The sequence below is a fragment of the Cottoperca gobio genome, chromosome 23, assembly GCF_900634415.1.
Source record: "Cottoperca gobio chromosome 23, fCotGob3.1, whole genome shotgun sequence".
NCBI lineage: Eukaryota > Metazoa > Chordata > Actinopteri > Perciformes > Bovichtidae > Cottoperca > Cottoperca gobio.
Genome location: NC_041377.1, coordinates 4,127,609 through 4,146,294, shown reverse-complemented (window position 1 = coordinate 4,146,294; position 18,686 = coordinate 4,127,609). Strand labels below are relative to the sequence as shown.

The following is an 18,686-nucleotide window of genomic DNA, read 5'->3' as shown; positions in this document are numbered from 1 at the left end:
GTGGTCGTCTTCATTAGAAACATTAGCGCCGTCAGGTTTTTAAACGCAATTGTCTCCTACCTGATGAGCAGTGTAGCGGCAGATCCTGAATCAGAAAGCAATAGAGCTGCAAAGATTAGTTGATTCATCGATTTAGCCAGTTGAATACACCCCCAGGGGTTGTGACGTATTATAAGGGCATTTTCCCATATTTTTTTTTGACACGTCGTAGATCAAATCTATTATCAAGGAAATAATCTGTAGAATAACTGATAATGAAAATAATCCATCCCAGAATAGGCCCATTCTTTTAGCGTTTTCTGCCCTTCTTTCAGCACGAGAGAATAACAGTATCTTAGGGCAGGATGCAGATGGGATGAAATACACACTGTTAGATAGCAGGTCTAGTCATTTATTCCAGCTCCTCGACCGCTTTGACAGTTTGCACTAGCAATAAAAACACTAAGACTGTATCTTTTGGCAGCCGACAATGATTTGCACATCCTTTCAGATCATGGGAATGGTGAGGATGCTTATCCCTTCCACAACGGATGATGCTCTTTTTGTTATAGTCGCAATAAAAATCTCAGTCACACACTTGCCAGCCATACTGTTCCAAACGCCATACATCCTGACAAACGCTCGGATTCAGTTTAATTATGCGTGGCTGAATTGTCCATGCATTCATTAATTTTGTCATTTGCTTCCGATTCTCTTTGCTTTATCCACTGATGGTTTTCCTAATTGCATGTTTTTTTCTTTTTCGTCCACCGCCTGCCACAAATGTATTGACATGACCACTGGCAATAAGCACTCTGCAATATATGTATATATGTACATTATTATAATTTGTCAAGCGCTTAGCGAAAATGCCAGGTGTGCGTTTACGTCGTCGGTCCCCTTTTTGGAACGGTTTTATTCAATCAAAGGTTATTAGAAAAACCTAAGAAGCACATTAGAGCTGATGGCCTCTGAGCGCGTTTGATTAAGGTCGTTCCCAGAAGAGAAGATTCATCTGCTGAAAATGAGGCGACACGTTTTGTCTTTTTAATATACACATTAGGCCGGATTAGCCCTGATTGATGCACATTATCCTATTTTCTGTATTTTTAACCTCTATTCCAATTAGAGTCCTCTGTGTCACTTGACGAGCGCCTCTGTGTGTGTCTCCCTATACACGTGTAAGTGGCTTTTCCTTGTCAACTAGTTTTTTCTCTCTCAGCGATGGGATGAGATAAAAATATTCTCTCTGGCGGGTCATAGCCTCCGTGTTCCTGTGCATGTATGTTGTTGTATGCATGATTTTCTTCATCTGATAACTCATGTTAAGCCTTTAACCATACATGAAATGAAGCCCTTGGGCACAAACCTGGCCCTTTATTATCTCTCCTACCTCTAATCTCCAAGCGCTTCCTATCTCCTTCCACTTTCCTCTCTCCTCTCAAAGTTATCTTTTTGTGTTTTTGAAATGACACATGCATGATAAATTGGCTGCTTCAAGCCTCTCGTGTTTATCTGTGTATGAAACGGCAGAAGCCTGACCTTTCCTCTTTAAACTCTCGTGTCTCTGATAACGAGGTGTGTCGAGAGCAGATCTTGGTTATGCATGTTTCAGATACGCTCAGTATTTTAAAGTTAAATAGGACTCATCATAGAAGTAACCATGTTCCGTTTCTTGGTGTATATATATCCTTCAGTTTGAATTAAGATCCGTATTCAACTCAAATCCATCTATCTAATGCATATTGTCTCATAACCATAGTGGTGAGGGATGACCTTCATTCCCAACAAGATCAAGTATCACAATTACTTATAATTGCCCCAATAATTGTGTATTAAAGGTCATAATCTCGAGCTCCATGGTGCTCCGTAATTGTAAATTGCTGTGAATATATTCTCCATTTGTTGCGTGCAGTCAATATTTAGTCAAACGATGCCGCTGTCAAAACAAGTCTTCCATTAGTCATCGGTTTCATTAGGCCTGTTCCCTTCATGCTGTATTCATCATGGCCACATTTTTAGTTCTTTAACAAGGTAGTGGGAGGACATTGAAGAACTGTTTACAGTAGAGCTGCGAATGAAAGGCATGTAAGTGTAACAAAGCAAGTCAAAATGATAATACCAAACACACAGTACATGCGTCTTTTGAATGTCATCTCCCAGCGTGCTTAGCCAGCGGCGTCGTATCATCTTGTTTTAAACACATTATTTGTCCTGATTTGATACTGAACCCCCCCCCCCCCCCCGTGCATTGCCTTTTTGTGAGGCACCTCCAGTATTTTCCTTTTTTATTTGATGGAGCGACGGTGCTTTAAGAAAAAAACAGAAAGAGGGGTGAGGTAACAAAGGGTAGCCTATGCTTCAAAGAGGGCCGGAGGTGTTCTCCCGGAGTTGAAGGGAAGTTCCCTCTCCTCTCCTCCCACATCACCTTGCCTTTCTTTCTCCTCTCACTTTCTGGCCCGCGTGGTGGCACTTCCGCATGCAAGTTTGATAAAGGGTAAAGGAGTCATCCTGCTTCCGAACGGGAGAGGAGAGCTTCTACGCAGTAAAGGGATTTGAGAATGTGGTGGAAGGGAGGGAGTGAGGGAGGGAGGGAGGGAGGGAGGGGTGGTGGTTTGAAGGGTGATAAAAGGAGGAGGAGGTGAAGAAAGAGCTGTGGAGGCAGAAAGGACAGGGGAGGGGAGGGTAAAAGCGAAGACAAAAAAGTCCAATTGATGTGCAGTACGTGGGTATAAAGGCCTGTTGAAGCAGTGAAAAGTCCATAAAAGTTTACTAGCTCCAATAGCTTCCAGACTTTCCGGTGGAGGCCACAGCAGGTGAAGCGTACTTTCAAAGTTGCTCAGGAAGGTATGTCGAGCAGCGGTTTGTCAAAAAAGATGAGACGCCCATCACTCGGACACAAAGATTTACAGTGTCAGCAAGAAACGGTGCCATTTATCTGCTTTTTTTTTTTTTTTTTATGTGCGTGTGTGTGTGTGTGTGTGTGTGCTGGTACACTTCCTGCTGTGTGTGTGACTGCAGGAGATGGTGGAGAAGTGGAGCAGAAAATCTGTAGACTTGTTTCCTGAAAATATGTCTGTGCTAAAAAACCAAAAAACAAAAAGTTTAGCATAGTAGCGAGTAAGGAAAAAGTCTGCAAATAAAATGTTATTGTGCTCCGCTATGACCCGTGTCACTGCAGCACTGCATCTCATTGAGAGTCGCACAGTTCTAAGAAACCCCGGGGTCTGGATGTTTTTAAGCCTCAAGACGTATTTGAAGGCCTGCCGCAGAATAAAGATGCTGGTGAGCAGGAAATAATAACTTAACTTAACTGCACCATGAGCTGTAATCTCCTCAATCATCCGTCTAACCCACAACTAACTCTAATAAATAACACATTGAGTTTGCTATGCATAATAAATAATTAAAAGAGAATTTCATTAAAGATGATGCTTCTGACAAGGGAAGGTGACATCAGATATGTGCTTCAGTGTATTGGGGCAAGACAAAAATAATGATCCTAATCATTAGTATCGTGTCTCTGAGCCTACACCTCATTATTTGGGTTTACATTATCCAACCAGTTGATGCCACGGGGGTCGCTGAAACATTCCTTCAATCATGTTTCATTTCGTTTAGAAATATCGACCGATATATAATGTGTGAGATCTTTCCTCTGCGCTGTCGCACGCTCTGTAGGAAAGGACGTAGCGTTGGCAAAGCCCCGTCGGAGGTAATGAGGCCTTACATTAGAGCCGCAGTGAGATAATGGTGAGACGGAGGGATGGATCCAGAGGATAAAAAAAAAAAGAGGCATAGTCAAATAATCTTAGGATTTCTTTAACACCCCCCCCCCCCCCCCCCCCACCACCCCGTTCACCCTGTCTAACCTCGGTGTCTTGCCAACCTTCATGTTTCACCCACTGCTGAACTTCCGCTCGGGACTGACTTGAACCCAGTCAGGGGGAGATATTCATCAAGCATGCAAATAACGATTCATCGATTATTATGTCGATGATTTGTCTTTAAACGTCTTGTTTCGATATCCAGTTTATTATAATGTAAAATCGAGAAAAAGCAGGACGCTTCCATATTTGAGACGCTCGAAAACAGCTGAGTAATTTAGTTATATTAGATAACTAATATCAAGTACTAATATTCACGGCGAGCATAAGGGAAGGATGGGTGATGGAGGAAAGAAGTATGAGAGCACACCTCCCCCAGCTTTTTGGGTCTTTGTTTGTTTACCTGTCGCAGCGCTAATTACGTCCTTGTCAACGATCAAGAATTAGTAACGTTAATAACCTTTAAAAAAGATGGACACTAATGGCATTCATACTGAGCTGAGTGTCTCCCGCAAGCATCCATTTATACGTGCATGCCAACGCGGGAGCACAAAGCGTCTGGCAGGTTATGAGCAAAAAGTCAGAGGCTAATCAATATGCACATTATTAGTACAGGAATTTGCGACGTGATGTATGTTTGTATGTATAAATTGCAGTGATGACACTAATGCACAGCAGCCACATTTCTCCCTCCAGACTCGCGTCTGCAAGATGAAGCTCATTATCTCGGCTTGGTTAGTAGAGGAAGGGAGGTCGACTCAATCCTGTTCCTGCTTTGTTGGGTCAACTGGGTATAAAAGAATATTTATTAGAAAAAGAAACTGCTTGCCAGACATGAATGCATATGAATTCATCCAATTAAATGTTCTGGTTTCTGAGAACGACGCTGAAGACCATTCATCCCAGAAAGAAAAAGTTGCGTGTATATTTGCAGCGTTAAGATTACTTTTTTTTAGAAGTGGTAAGCAAAGGCCTACAGGGTATGAACTACATTTAGAAAAGCATCCAAGACAACTCTTGTCTTTTTGATTTTGTGTGATTGTGGAAGAAAGACAGGGATTTGTGAAGAGGACCATTGTTGAGTCTATGCAGACGGATGAAAAGACAGTTTTTTGGGGTGAGGAGGATGGACAACAGTGTGTGTGTGTGTGTGTGTGTGTGTATGACTGAGCGACAAAGCTGTGTGTGTTCGAGTTAAGGGGGCTGGCAGGAGCACGGCTCACCCTGAATCGCAGATTAAAATGTTGCATCGTCTCCACGGGGCAGTGAAGTGATGCAAACCCACAGCGTTATTAAATGAAAACGGTTGATAGGTTGTCGTCTTTTCGGGAGATGGGTTGCAGACCTGGCAAACAACACAAATTGATTCTTTAATCTGTTCATTCAGTTGTGCACTCTTTTGTTAAAGTCATCGCTGACTCTGTTTTCACTTCCGTCTCCAAGCCTGACACACACATTTTAAAATGGGAAATGTAATATCCACATCTCACGGACCAAGTGATTGATGATTGGTGTGGTGGGTGGTGGATTGACGTGTAGGCATGCGCTTTAGGCCAGACTGTGTGTGTGTGTGTGTGTGTGTGTGTGTAGAGTGATGTCAGTAGTGATCAGCGTACGTCTTGTTTGTCTCTGAGATCAGATAAGATGGATATCCTGTAGTTTGACCCAGATGTTTATCTTGGTGTCAGGCGTGAGTTATGTATCATGGTGCAGGTTAAAATTGGCTGTGCTAAGTGACTCCCTGCCTTGGTTTAAATGCTGCAGGGAGGAGACTACAGTGTGTGTGTGTGTGTGTGTGTGTGTGTGTGTGTGTGTGTGTGTGAGAGAGTGAGTGAGTCGCAGGATATTGAGTGAGGAAAGCCGTAGATCATTTTAGGAGAGCATGCCTGTGTGCATTTGACAGCAGATATGGATTTATTTCTTCGAGTTTTATCGGACTTCTTTATGTAGGATTATTAGATTAATATTTGACTTATTTAATACCCATTTTTAGTTAATAATCCTATTAGTTTTTCTTTGTGCATTACGGTTTTCTGGGCTGTTTTTGTCTTTTAAGAGAGGTTGGGCTGGATTAAGAATTGTTGCTGATGTGGGCCTGAAAAGCCCTTTGAGACATTCTGCTGTATTACATTCCCAAGCAGTCACCATTCCTGCACTTTCTGGGTTCTATCCACACGGTTGAATGCACTTATTGTAAGTCGCTTGGGATAAAAGCATTTGCTAAATGAATGTAATGTAGTCTTTTCTGTGGATTATGTTAGAAGAACACAGTTCCATCTCTTATCAGAGCTCCGGCCAACCCGTCTCCAACTCTGCAAATACTACACACAGCAGTTTCCGGGGGCAGTATTTGCCATCCCATTGTCTTTCCTTTCTTTCTTCCTTTTTTTTTTTTTTGTTTGTTGTTGCTTTCCTTTTGTTCTGCATCCCTCATCCCTCCTCTTCTCTTTATTCTGGCACTGTTGTAGCCACAGTGTCCCACGTGGAAGCCCTTGTCCTGGTCCACTTCTATAAATACTTTTCAGATGATCTTGGCCATCACTGTCTCCTCCTCCTCCTCCTCCTCCTCCTCCTCCTCCTCCTCCTCCTCTCCAGGAAAGATTTGTATTATTATCGTATGTTGTTAAATGTTTGACAACTAATAAATAATCTTCAACCATGATCTGATATAAAGTTTGTTATTGCGCCCCTGTTTTATAGCTCCTTGTCATTTAAAGCAGGAGAAATCATTTGAACTACCAGTTAGCAGAATATGACGGCGAGAGCGAAGAGATGCACATTTTAGTTTTTAGTTTTGCGTCTCAGTTTTGTTCTTTTATCTAGTTTATAAGCTCTGCTTGGACTTGAATGTTTGCCAGTAATGTTAGCTGACCCCCTACAAGAATTTTGCATTTGGAAATTCACAAGAAGAAAGAATAACCATTATATAAAAAAGAAAAATAAGAAGCTAGTATTTTATCTAGTTATTAAATCCCTCCAAGAATTTAGCATTTTTGTAAAAGGGAAAAGAATAATAGCAATAAAATGTGGCTTGTACAACAGATCTTAAGAGATTTCCTTTGCTAGCATTTACAGTGAGAACAGCAGCCAAGTTTAGACGCACCTGGTACACAGTGTCCCAGATTAATGTCACGGTTAAGCACCAATGGCAACTGTGGAAACATCTCAAGGCTCTGTGTACAGTGTGTTATGTCATTCCCCAATCTAAAAAAGAAAAGAAAACCCCGCATGAACGCATACTTTCTTAAGCACACACGTCTTTTCCAGGCGCTTTATTAGTTCCAATCCCCGTCGCATAAGAGCTCAGCATCTTTCTCTCGAGCGAAACGCTCTTTTTACAGGAACACGCCACTCGCACGGTGTGAACATGCCGAACTTGCATAGAAATGAAGTCATTTTTAAAGCCAGAGTTGTCTCACTGAGGTGACCACGGTCCTCCTAACACATCCGGGTTTACTTCCATATGCCGTCTCGTGAACATGTAGTCTATCAAGTGCGAAGGGTGTTAGAGACGAACGAATAAGAGTCTCAATTGTATACGCAAAATTCATAGTGTGTGAGAGTTTGGACAAAACTTTCTGTAAGGGCAAGATCCACACACACACACACACACACACACACACACACACACACTCACACACACTCTGCCTTATAGCCCACTCACACTCATCTTCAAACGCAGAAATTCTCTCTTATGCATATACCTTTCTTGCATATAGCTCCTTTTTATCACAGTGTATTTTTTTTTTTTTAAACGGGTTGAACATGAAATGATAGTCTCATGGCGCCTTTAAACCCACTCATTCCTCTTCCCCCCCCCCCCCCCCCCCCACCGCTGCCCTGAAGCTTACCCATTCTAACAGAGCCGCACAAGAAAGCCTCTGAAAATCTAGCAGTTGACGTCAAAAGGTCCCAAATACGCAAATTCCGACGAGGCTGTCCTTCAGTTGAAACTGCTTATACAGAAGCACTTTACACACTCGGGTTTGACCTTTTGATGACCAATTATCCGGCGAGTGCTGATGATAGTGTAGCTGGTTAATCTGTGCCGTGCCACGGAAGGTACCTTTGCGAAATAGTGTGGCTGAGCGGATTTGACCTTGACCTTTTAAGAGGGATGAGAGGGATGCTTGATGTGGCATCAGTTGTTCAGAGCGCTCGAGGTCTAGTCACTGACCTAATATTTATATTTCCACAGTTACAGTTATGTCTCCTGGTCTTTTCCGACTTATCAAGCCAAATAATGTTCAGACTATTCCGCTGTTCTTTTGATTATCTGCTAACCGCGCTAACTCCTGCAATCATGTTGTGTTTGGCCAGGTATCGAGTGCCCACGCAGTTCCAGGAATATGCCTGGAGGGATACAGGTGGCTGAACCCTTCAGTGACGAGGCCATGCTGTTCACCAAAGAGCTGGTGCTGCAAAGAGAGGTAAGCAGTATAGCGGGATATTCTGGCCCCGGTTTCAATGCCCATTCCCATGTCGCCAACTCTTGGTGTTCTGCTATTTTGGCACCTCACATTGGTACATTATTATTATTTTATTTATTTATTTTTTCACACTCGCAGTCCAAGTTTAGTCTGCTTTGAGCACAAGAGCATTTTGGTTCAGAGATGTGAGAACAATAATGGCTGTTATACTTTTCAATAACAGTTACTGATAACCACAGACGCTGCTTTTTGGCTTGAAAACTCATTTCCATCAGGCATCCTGGCTTTGTTTTTGTGCGATTGCCACATTGTGCCAAGCCCATTTTATTTTGAGCAACACAAATTAAAACTTCATTAAGTTTATTTGTTAATGAAAAAGAAATATGAAAAAGAATTATAACATTTTCCTGGCAATGTTGAAATACATTTCCAGGCAGCGTTTGCATTCCTCCGCCAGAGAAATGTATTCCAAACTAAATTCCTGTGACAGTTTGACTTTTGCTTTTGATGCTTGACATCAGGGAAAGGCGGGATTACTTTAATAATCTGATCAAATTGTTTACTCCCAACTTAATCTGTGTTACTCTTAAAGCACTGCTCTTCTTGAGCACTGTGAAATCTCAACAAAAATCCAGACCACAATCAAGTTGACTAACTCCAAAACACACACACACACACACACACACACACACACACACACTTTATGGAAAGCTCACCTGATAGTGGATCAGTGCGCCTGTGCTTTAGAAAACTCCACTGTGTGCCTGTTCATTCACATGCTAATAGGTTTTTATAAGAAGCAGTGAACGGACCAAAACCATAATGGAACTAGCTATAATCCCGCCGCCACTTATCCAGGCCCCCCCACACTCTCTCTCTCTCTCTCTTTTGCTCTCTTTAACTCTCCCTCTCCATTGCTATCGCCACTTTAAAGGGCTTTTTTTTGCATAGGGTGGCTGACTCCGCTGTCCTCTGGTGTTTAATTGTCATGGAAATGTACCTTGGCCAGCGTTGGAGGTGGACTAGTGTTGGAGTGTGTTATGTGTGTGTGTGTGTGTGTGTGTGTGTGTGTGGCGAGCCAGTGGTATAGGTTGGATCAAGAAAGCCTCGGCTCTGAAATAGTGGATGCAAGGAACGGGGGATTTTGATTGACAGTGTTGCAAACCCATGAGTCTTGTGAGTCTTAATTTACCGACGCACATATACGAACAAATGCATAATTAATCAGATGTATAGGACGGGTGCTTTGCCACCCTCCCGTTAGTCTTATGGATACGCGGGCAGATTAAATAAATGTTATCGTGCATATAACCTCTTCCATCCGTACACTGACGCACACGCTCTCTCACACATTTTCGCCCTTGTCAGCAAGTTTTTCACAGGTAGGTGGGAGTTAGCAGGCAGGACCGAGCCATGTAATGAGTGCTGAGCCCGGTGCGGGGGCTGCTTGGCTGGCTGCACTGACCTGCTGTTACGGGCTAATATGAACACAAACACACTCTCAAACGGACACATTGAAGTAGATACCGACACAGTTAAGCGTTCGCACATGAGAACTGTCACTCGTCCAAAACAAAAGGCAAACATCGGTAGCCAAAAAAAACAAAACAAAAGTAACTGGTAGAAAGTTTGGGTGTCATTCCTGTGCCTCACAACACAGGTGACGGCTCTGGAACACGTGCATCTAGCTGTAAACGAGGGAAATGACAGTGTGGCGTCATACAATGCCTGCCACTGAAGCGGTACATGAAGCCGCAGTGAAAAGGTGAGAGGAAGTGCAGAAGCTCTAACGAGAGACGAGTAAGTAGCAGCGGAATAAAAGCCACGGCGTAGGACGGAGAGGTAGAAATGGTTTGCGCCCTTGATCAGTCTTGCGCTCCATCTCTCCTCTCCTTGAGCGTGACTGAAACGGGTTATTAAGGTGTGTTGCACTCGAACATGAATATGGATCATTTCATTTCATTAGCATACGATCCTGCTGTTGATTCGTCTCTGAATCGCGTCTGATTGCAGAAGCCTTTCACGATGTTTGGAAGACGGCCTCACGTGAATAACATTTGATTTGGTTTTTTTTAGCGGCGTATTTATTTGCATTCATAAAATATTTTTCTCGCTCGGGCTGTTTTTTTGAGTTCTGTGGAGCTTTGTTGTGATGTTGGCTTAGCTACTCTGTAATTAGCTCTTCTTTCCTGTCTCCTTTTGAAAGTGAGTTGGGTGAAGTCATGAGCACGCGTTTCTCTTTCCTTTGCTTATGTGCCGCCGTTTCGGACTTCCTCCTAATAGCCTTTTCTTTCCCCCGCTTTCTTTCCGTCCACTCGCTTGTGTCTCACTCTCGCCTCCCTCGTCATCTTTGGTGTCCAGTTAGAAATCCTCTCCCTGACATTTGCCCTTCGCTCTCTCTCTCCCTCCTCGCCCGCCATTTCTCCCGTTCCCCCTCATTCCTCAAGTTCTCTCTCTAAACTGCCACACAGCCATGTCTTAATTTCTCCTGATGCAGACACGCATAATTAATGTGGCATCCAGCGAGAGGAGAGGCCCTGGTTTCTGTCTCCTCTATTTATAAACATCTCCACCACCACCCCTCATTCCATCTGTGTCTCTCTGGTGATTTGCTGCCGCTTTTTCTTTCACAGATTTCTTTTACTTTCAGACTCCCTCTTTTCAAAAATCCCTTTTGTGTTTATCTGCTCTGTCTTCCTCTATCCCTCCCTCCACCCCCCCCCCCCCCCCCCCTCTCTCTTTTATACTGTCTGTCCGCTTCTCTCTCTTCCTGCTCCCTCTGCGTTGTGTTAATCTCTGACAGACACTGCTCCCGTTGCCAGTGTGGAACCAAAACAGCAGCACAGAACTCTGAGGGGGAAAAAGAAAACACACTGGTAAACACCACTCCCCAGACGTTTCCCTTTTTCGTTTTATTTTTATTTTATGTCTTCCGTTTAATTTCTCTCACCTCCCCACCTTCCATTGAGAAAAAAAATTAAAAAACTTCCATTCATTCTCAGTCACTGAGACTCTCTGTTGATTTGTGCTTTTGGGTGGCAACTTCAAACGCTCAGCCTAACCAGGAGGGAGGAGGACGGAGGAGTTATACCGCATTGACGTGTTTAGCGAGGATGAGTCTGCTGGAGAAGGGACACAATTAGTGGCGTAGTGTCTGGTAATAAAATACACGAGTCGGTGAAACAATATTTGTCTCGTTAAATACAAATACTCATTAAAAGATCGTATGTTTAACTGGGCGTCATTCCAAACTGAGAAAACTGTGACGACGACGTCTGTGTGATGCTAGCACTTCAAAGTTACAAAGTATTTAAGACTTGCTTAAAAGAAAGATCGCATTTAGTCTTCTGTCGCGTTTTACATAATTTCCCATTTTGCAGATTCAGTTACAAATTGCCTCTACTTGTGGCGTTTGTACTATTTTTTATCTTGAAGTAAATGGTTTGCAAATGAGCACGGAGACTTTTCTTTACTTTGTGCTGATCACCACGGAGCAGAGTGATTGGATAGAGTGATCACCAGGCGGAAGAGACGGCAGGTATAAGAAAAGAGGGTGCAGCAGAGATGGAGTGTTGAGAGCGGGCAGGCATGAGAGCAGGATAAGTGGACAGTAATATGCGATGTACTGATCCACCTATGTGTACTGTCAGCCCTGTTGACCTCATTCAGTCTGCGTGGTCCCTCATCTACTGCACTGCCCACCCACTAACAATATCTCTACGTCACACACAGACGTGCTCGTGTAGCGCATCTTCTCTCCCTCACTTATTGGTGTTTTTCAATCTCATTTCTTGTTGTATTGAAACCCAAAGTGTAGACATTTTTGTAAAGATGATTTCCAACAATGTGTGTACGTTTCAGCCATAAAAAAAAAACCGCTTAGGTGCCCTTGTGATGAATCATCTTACACTTCAGTGCACCTGGGAGACAAATGTCTTCTGGTCTCTGAAAACTGGTCAAAAGTCTATTTAGTAGGAAATAGTATTTTCAAATGATGCAAGCCTTGCAGCCTTAGTCCATGTACTATACACAAAAAGAAATGGATGGCTTGTAGTGCATGTCATCCTTTGGAACAACAATTTAGAGACACTTCATTTCACCTCAAATTTCAAATAACATTGCAATAATGAAAAATGTTAATTGCTGTAATCAGGCAAAAAACCAAGCAACATTGAATTAGCATTTTAACATAATTACCCTAGTCACACACACACACACACACACACAGACACACACAGACACACACACACACACACACACACACAGACAGAGGCGCTTACCTCTCTCTGTGCAGAATGTCAATTTTCGGTGTCATGTGGCTTGCACGTTGCTCCTCTCCGCATGCTGCCCCAAACCCTGCTTAGACCTGTTTAAAACGGGTCCCTCCCGCACCCACCTTTCCCCACCCTGGGACGTGAACACTGTGCACGAGGCTGCTATAGGTTGGGGTTGGCACAGGCTGCCTTCAGACCTGCAGGAGGCTGTGTTGTGGAGCGGTGATGAGTCATTGTGCTAGCATCACAGATGCCCCGCTAATGCCTGCCTCTACAGATCTTAGAGCGCTCGGCTTTAATAACTGTTTTGGTGAGCATGTCAATGAAATGCTAATGAGCCCAAACACCTTTTTGTAATATCAAGAGGATGTTGATTTATGTTCCGTGTGGTAATCCTCATAGTACCGCACCACACGTAATACTAGGAACAATGTGGCAATTGGATAATTAAAGTGCAATCCGGTCGTCTGTTTCTTCTTCCGTCTGCCTCGTCTGTGGTCAGTTCGACTCCGATCGATTCATTTAGCATTCTTCACACACACATCGAGGCACACAGAATGCATCCTTTATGCATGCAAACCTCTTTTTATACGTCTTATTTTGCCTTCCAGGGCCTCGAGACAGCATTGGATTTCTCCACAGCTTCCATGCTCACATTGATTTCCGATCACGCTTGAATTATTTTGGCATGAGGCCGATTATACAAATACCGCTTTGACCATGTCTCTTCCTCTCTCCTCCCCTCTCCCTCTCCGTTTCACACACTTGCCTCACATTCTGTCCTTCGTATTGGCCGGTTTTGTTGACATGCATTTGTGTGCCTTTTTTGCTTTTTTGCATCTGTTTTTGCGTTTGCTTTTTCATACTCGAGCACACGCATACAAAATGTTGAGTGTATGTGAGAGAGAGGGCGAGCTAAAGGGAATATGAGTACACATAATGAATAATGCATGGTGTGGTTTCCTGGTCAGCGAGACACAGACGGTGGGGACGGTGAACTGCCCCTCGGGTCCTTTTTTTGCCCACCACATACTGTAGTTAAACAAGCCCAGGAGTGCAGAAGGCAGCCCCATATCCAGATTATTGCTGCTTTATGGCCACAGACAGGATATGGCCCCATTTATTCATAATTGTAGCCGTCTGCGCTACCATACCAGGAATATGTAATAGTTTTTACCATCATAGAATAGCTAAATCTTCTGATGGTGTTACCAGCACCACTGTAACATACAAGTATGTTTTTTATTTGAGTGATATGAACCAAATGGGGCTTTTTAATGATTTCAGCATTACAATAAAAATAAATCCTTTATTGGCTGAATTTTGCCGTATGATGATTTTATCGATTCCTCCGCTTTCAAGGCCGTTATCATGGCCATGAGTCGCAGCTGAGCAACAGCTGTATTTCTGCGTTGATGCTGGACGAGTCTCACTTGGTGAAATGGAGCAGCGGCGAGTTTTCAATTTAAATAAGAGATTACAATTGTAATTGTAAAGTTTGACCTTGAAACCCATCTCACGAGCCTAATGGCGTTTAACAGCAGTTTGTACTGACCATAAATTCTGACGCTCACAATAGCCCGTCCACATTACTGTCGGACTAATTGGTGTCAACGGGAGAGGTGCGGCGCTTGCAGACGTTTGCAAGCAAAGTAGTTCTAGGCCTGTTTGTGTGTGTGTGTGTGTATCGGTGTCACAGTTGAGCGCCTTTTTTGTTCCTTGAAAATGGTGAATTATAGCCTGAAGGTGAACAGAGCGACCCACATAAACACATTCGCACCACCGCGGTGACGGAGAGATAGATGGGCCTGAATAGAGATGGAAAGATGAGAGGAAGGGAGAAACCTGCTCACCGCTTTATCGCCCCAACTCGTTTACGAGGGCGACCTTGTGTGTGTGTGTGTGTGTGTGTGCGTGTGCGTGTGTGTGTGATGGATTTGCAACTTCACTGTCCACCCTGATAAGCATACCCTGGAAACAGTGCAAAGACACAGGCACACACTGTGCTTGGGGACCAGCTGAATCCTCTTAGCCTTTTCCTCTACATGAAGGACACTGCAGCACTCTTCCACATCAATGAGGGCAATAGTATAATGCTCTCATGCACTTGCACTGTACTGTCTCACAGTATATCACTCACTGCGTTCACCTCATCTTTAATTCTCTTTCTTTCTGTGTTTTTCCCCTTTCTTTTTCTCCCACATCGTACTACATTTGTGCAGTTCTTCTACTAGATGTAAAGGGCAAGACTCGCTGTTAGAGGGAGCATAATGAGGGTATAGGGCATCAATGTGTGCGCACACATTCGTAGGCTAACACATTTCTGAAATTATCGTCGAACCTTTGGCCAGAAGACTCGCATGTTTCGTGAGTAATTGAAGCAGCGGGAAGAGGAGACGAGGATTTTATTGTCTCTGCCGCATCTTTGTTTGCCTTTCCCCCGGTTGTACTCTGGGCCCTTTCACTTAAAAAAAAAAAGAAAATAGCCAAACTGTATTGAATTTCGGTCCGTCTGAGAATACTGCAGGCGGCCGTCCAGATAGCTAGCGGCTGTATCAATAGACACGTCATTACCGGTCTCATTATTTGTCCTCTGTACTTCTTTCGTCTGTCTGGCTCTTATTCCTCGCCTGCTCTACCCGCCTATTGTTCTATTAAACAGCAGTTTTGTTTGAATTCCTCACTTCACTTCCATCAGTCAGAACAGTCCTGCCTGTGATTGCCAGAGAGAGAGAGGATTATGAAAAAGAAAGTCGAGGCAAATAATGAATATATTGAATTGGGAGTTACTGTGGAGCATCGACTAGTCTATCGAATGAGGCCAGTCTAGTAGGGCACACTCGATAGCTTAACAGCCTGACGGTTGGACCAATTTAAGTCCTGTTGTGGCTTTCTACCACAAACATGAAGGTTATATACATTCCCACGTTAGTTGCTTAAAGGTCTACTTCTAATCTAATGAATTTCTCTTTGGTAAATTAAATGTGGGATTAAAAAAGACTTTGTTGATTTTAACTGGCACTTCAAACGTGAGGCAACGATCATCTGTGAAAAGAATAAAGTTATCTCAGCTTTTACAGTTTTTACTCTCAACTGCCTTCTTTTCTTTTCTTTTTTTTTTAAATCCTCCTCCGGTCAGCTGATTCTCCATCTTGTTCTGCCCCACGAGGCAGCTTCATTTTTTATTGCTCATCTCTTAATTTACAATTATTGTTGTCTCGCCTCACCATTCTTCTCACTTGACTGGCAATTTATGTTCCTCACTAAATGAATGTTAGCGTTTGCACACACACAGCGTCCATTCTCCTTATTGTGTTGTCACGGCTGTCTTTCATTACCCCGACTTGCACCCCCCTTTTGTGATTTTTTTTTTTTTTTTTTTTCTTTTTTTTTTTTTTCGTCTACAAATGTTAATTTCTCTAACCTCTTTTCAGTCTGCCCCCTCTTTCAGCCTTACCCGCAAGGAAAATGCGCACACACACACACACACACACACTCAAATCCCCCTGCTGCTTCGCCTCCTGAGCTGCTGGCCGCTAGGTGTTTGTTATCTAAACACGAACACTGTTTGACACTATAACAAAAATGGCGTGCGGTTGGCTTCAGAGGCAACATTTATTGATTTTATTGCGGAATAAATTAGCAGCAAATAAATTCTGCCCTTAACTGGATACGTATTAAAAGCTATTTTTGTATAAACAAATGTGGTTTATTGACATGAAAAAGCTCGAATGTTCCCAGAATGTTCACTGTTGCAGTCTGACCTAGATAGTGCACAGCACTAGAACCGCTATAGTCTGTCCTTCACCATATGTTGGTGGAATCTCCGATGAGCCGGCCCGAGGAAACGGCTCGAGGCCTCGATGCTTTATTGATGCTTAGATTGATCCTATTCTGTTGATGACTGTGACACAACAGCGTAACATATTGACATAATTTTACAGATACATGCGCGTCTGTCTTTGTATCTTTGTCTCGTATGCATCAAAATCAAGGCGTTATATTGATGCCGTATGCATTGCAGTCTGTCAGCTGCTTGCACGCCGGGATGTATATGCAGAGGATTTAATTTCTCCGTCGTCACTAACATACATGCAAGAGGGTCGACGTGTGTGTGCAGGATAGCGCTGAGCAGATCCCAGCCTTTCAGTCGTGCTAATGGTTCCCTTGACAACACAGCAGTTGCTACACACATTGACGTTGTCTTGGCTATAGGGTTTCAAACACTTACCGCAAACAATCGGGCTTGCACATTCACACACTGTCGTGATAAAAAAAAAAAGAGTCCGTCAGCCCCTGTCTCCGTATGATTCATGCAGAACAACACACGCACACACACACACACACACGGTGCTGTTCACACACACCATCTTCACCTGTTCCCTTCCCCACATCTTCTGCTGTGTGTGTGTGTGTGTCATGTCAGTCCTACGCTACGTGTTCGTTTATTGAGTTGTCAACGTCCGACCCCTGCTGCGTAGAGGGCACACAAACTTAAACCTCCCATCTCCTCTTTTCTTGTCCTTGTCTCTCTCCTCTCAACTTTTTCCTTAGCTTTCACACAACATTTCTTTTTATCCACGCAAGTGTGTACCTGGCGTGAGCAGGAATATAGCCTCAAAGATGTGACTAAATAAGCAGCAAATAAAGGCCAAAAAGAGGCAAGATTTGAAGCGGTAATCCTCGGGCAGCTTACCCCAGCATAACGTCCTCACGCTTGTCCCCTTATCCCCATCTCAGCATCTCCTTCCATCTACCTCTTCTCTCATTCAATTTCTTTATATCCCTTTCCAACAAGAGAGAGGCTATCTCAGCGGCTGTGTCAGCGATCAGCATCTCTCCACCCCCCTCTCCTCCCCCCCTCTCCTCTCACGCTCACTCTTTTTCTATGTTTTCCCAGAGGAGAGTCGGAGGCATAAAGGGAAGAACAAGCCTGGCAAAATCTTAAAAAATTTTTTTTTAAAAAAACCAGCGGGGATTGGGCTCTCAGCTTTGAATTCAGACAGATAAAGCTAATGGCAGTAGTGGGCGACAGGCAGAGAGCTGGGTGTATTTGTGCGCAAGCATAGCTTCAATTGAGGCCAGCTATAGAAATGTAGTTTCTTTAAACCCCTTTGCTGGCTGAATCTCTCTCTGAATGTGCAGGGGTGTATGCAGGGGAAGTTCCAAGGAAGGCTGGCCGGGGCACTGCAGTTTCTTAAAAACGCTTTCGTTGCCAGCTGAATCTTAAAGTGAGAGCGTTTGCTGCTGTGTAAGTGTGTTCAGTTAGGCTTGTCTGAAAGGTGATCAATACTTCCAAGGCCTACAGTACATTTCATTATCTTTGGGGCTTCTGTGCTTATGTTGCTCTACTCGACGGTGAAATGTAAACGCCTCTGCATTCCAACTGCGATAAAACCATTTTCTTTACAGGTAAGGCTTTGATGGCTTGTCCTCCCATTGCTTAAACTCCTGGGATGTGTAGTTTTCAGGAGCCGTGTTGTTGTTAGCACCATGGCCTCTGGTGTGTCTATGTTGCTGACATTTGGCCCTAAAGTCTGACACACCCACAGACAAATGCTCGCTTCCTCATATATTTTATATCGCTGCCCCATAGTGTTTCGTCTGCCACCTCATAGCAACTCGTTTTCCACTTTTGGCACTCAAACACACACATGTACGTCCCCCCCCACACACACACACACACACACACACACACACACACACACACACAATCACACACACAGTTATTATCTGCTGGAACAATACTAATAGATGCATGTACTGCTGTGAGCAAACAGTTTGTGCCTCTGCTGCCAACAGAGTGGGAGGGTGAACGCTTGCCAAGTCTCTTCTACCCTGAGCCTCCTCTATTCCTCTCCTCTATTCCTCTCCTCTATTCCTCTTCTCTCCCCTCATCCGTCATTAAACTTGAGACACCTTTCTTTGTCTTCCCTTTCTGTATTTTCTCCCTCCTTTTCTTTGATCATTTCCCTCTGCTTACTCTCCCATGAGCTGCAGCCACATCCTCCTCTTCACAGTATTAAACTCCCATTAGAGTAATAACTCTATAGGTTTTCTGCTTCTCATACCACCACCTACTTGTGGCACTAATCCCTCATGTTTACACTCTTTTACAGCACTCCCCCAACTATGGCTCACGACTCGGTTTGAAGTAATTTCAGTGCAACAACAAC

The 18,686-nt window shown here is 43.7% G+C and overlaps 1 protein-coding gene across 1 annotated transcript in view; it reads left to right on the top strand.

The window, feature by feature from the left end:
- Positions 1 to 18,686, top strand: part of snd1 (staphylococcal nuclease and tudor domain containing 1) — a 165,684-nt gene that overhangs the window by 43,979 nt on the left and 103,019 nt on the right. The window contains 1 exon segment of the mRNA XM_029462488.1: positions 8,127 to 8,236. Coding sequence (XP_029318348.1) covers positions 8,127 to 8,236 — 110 coding nt within the window.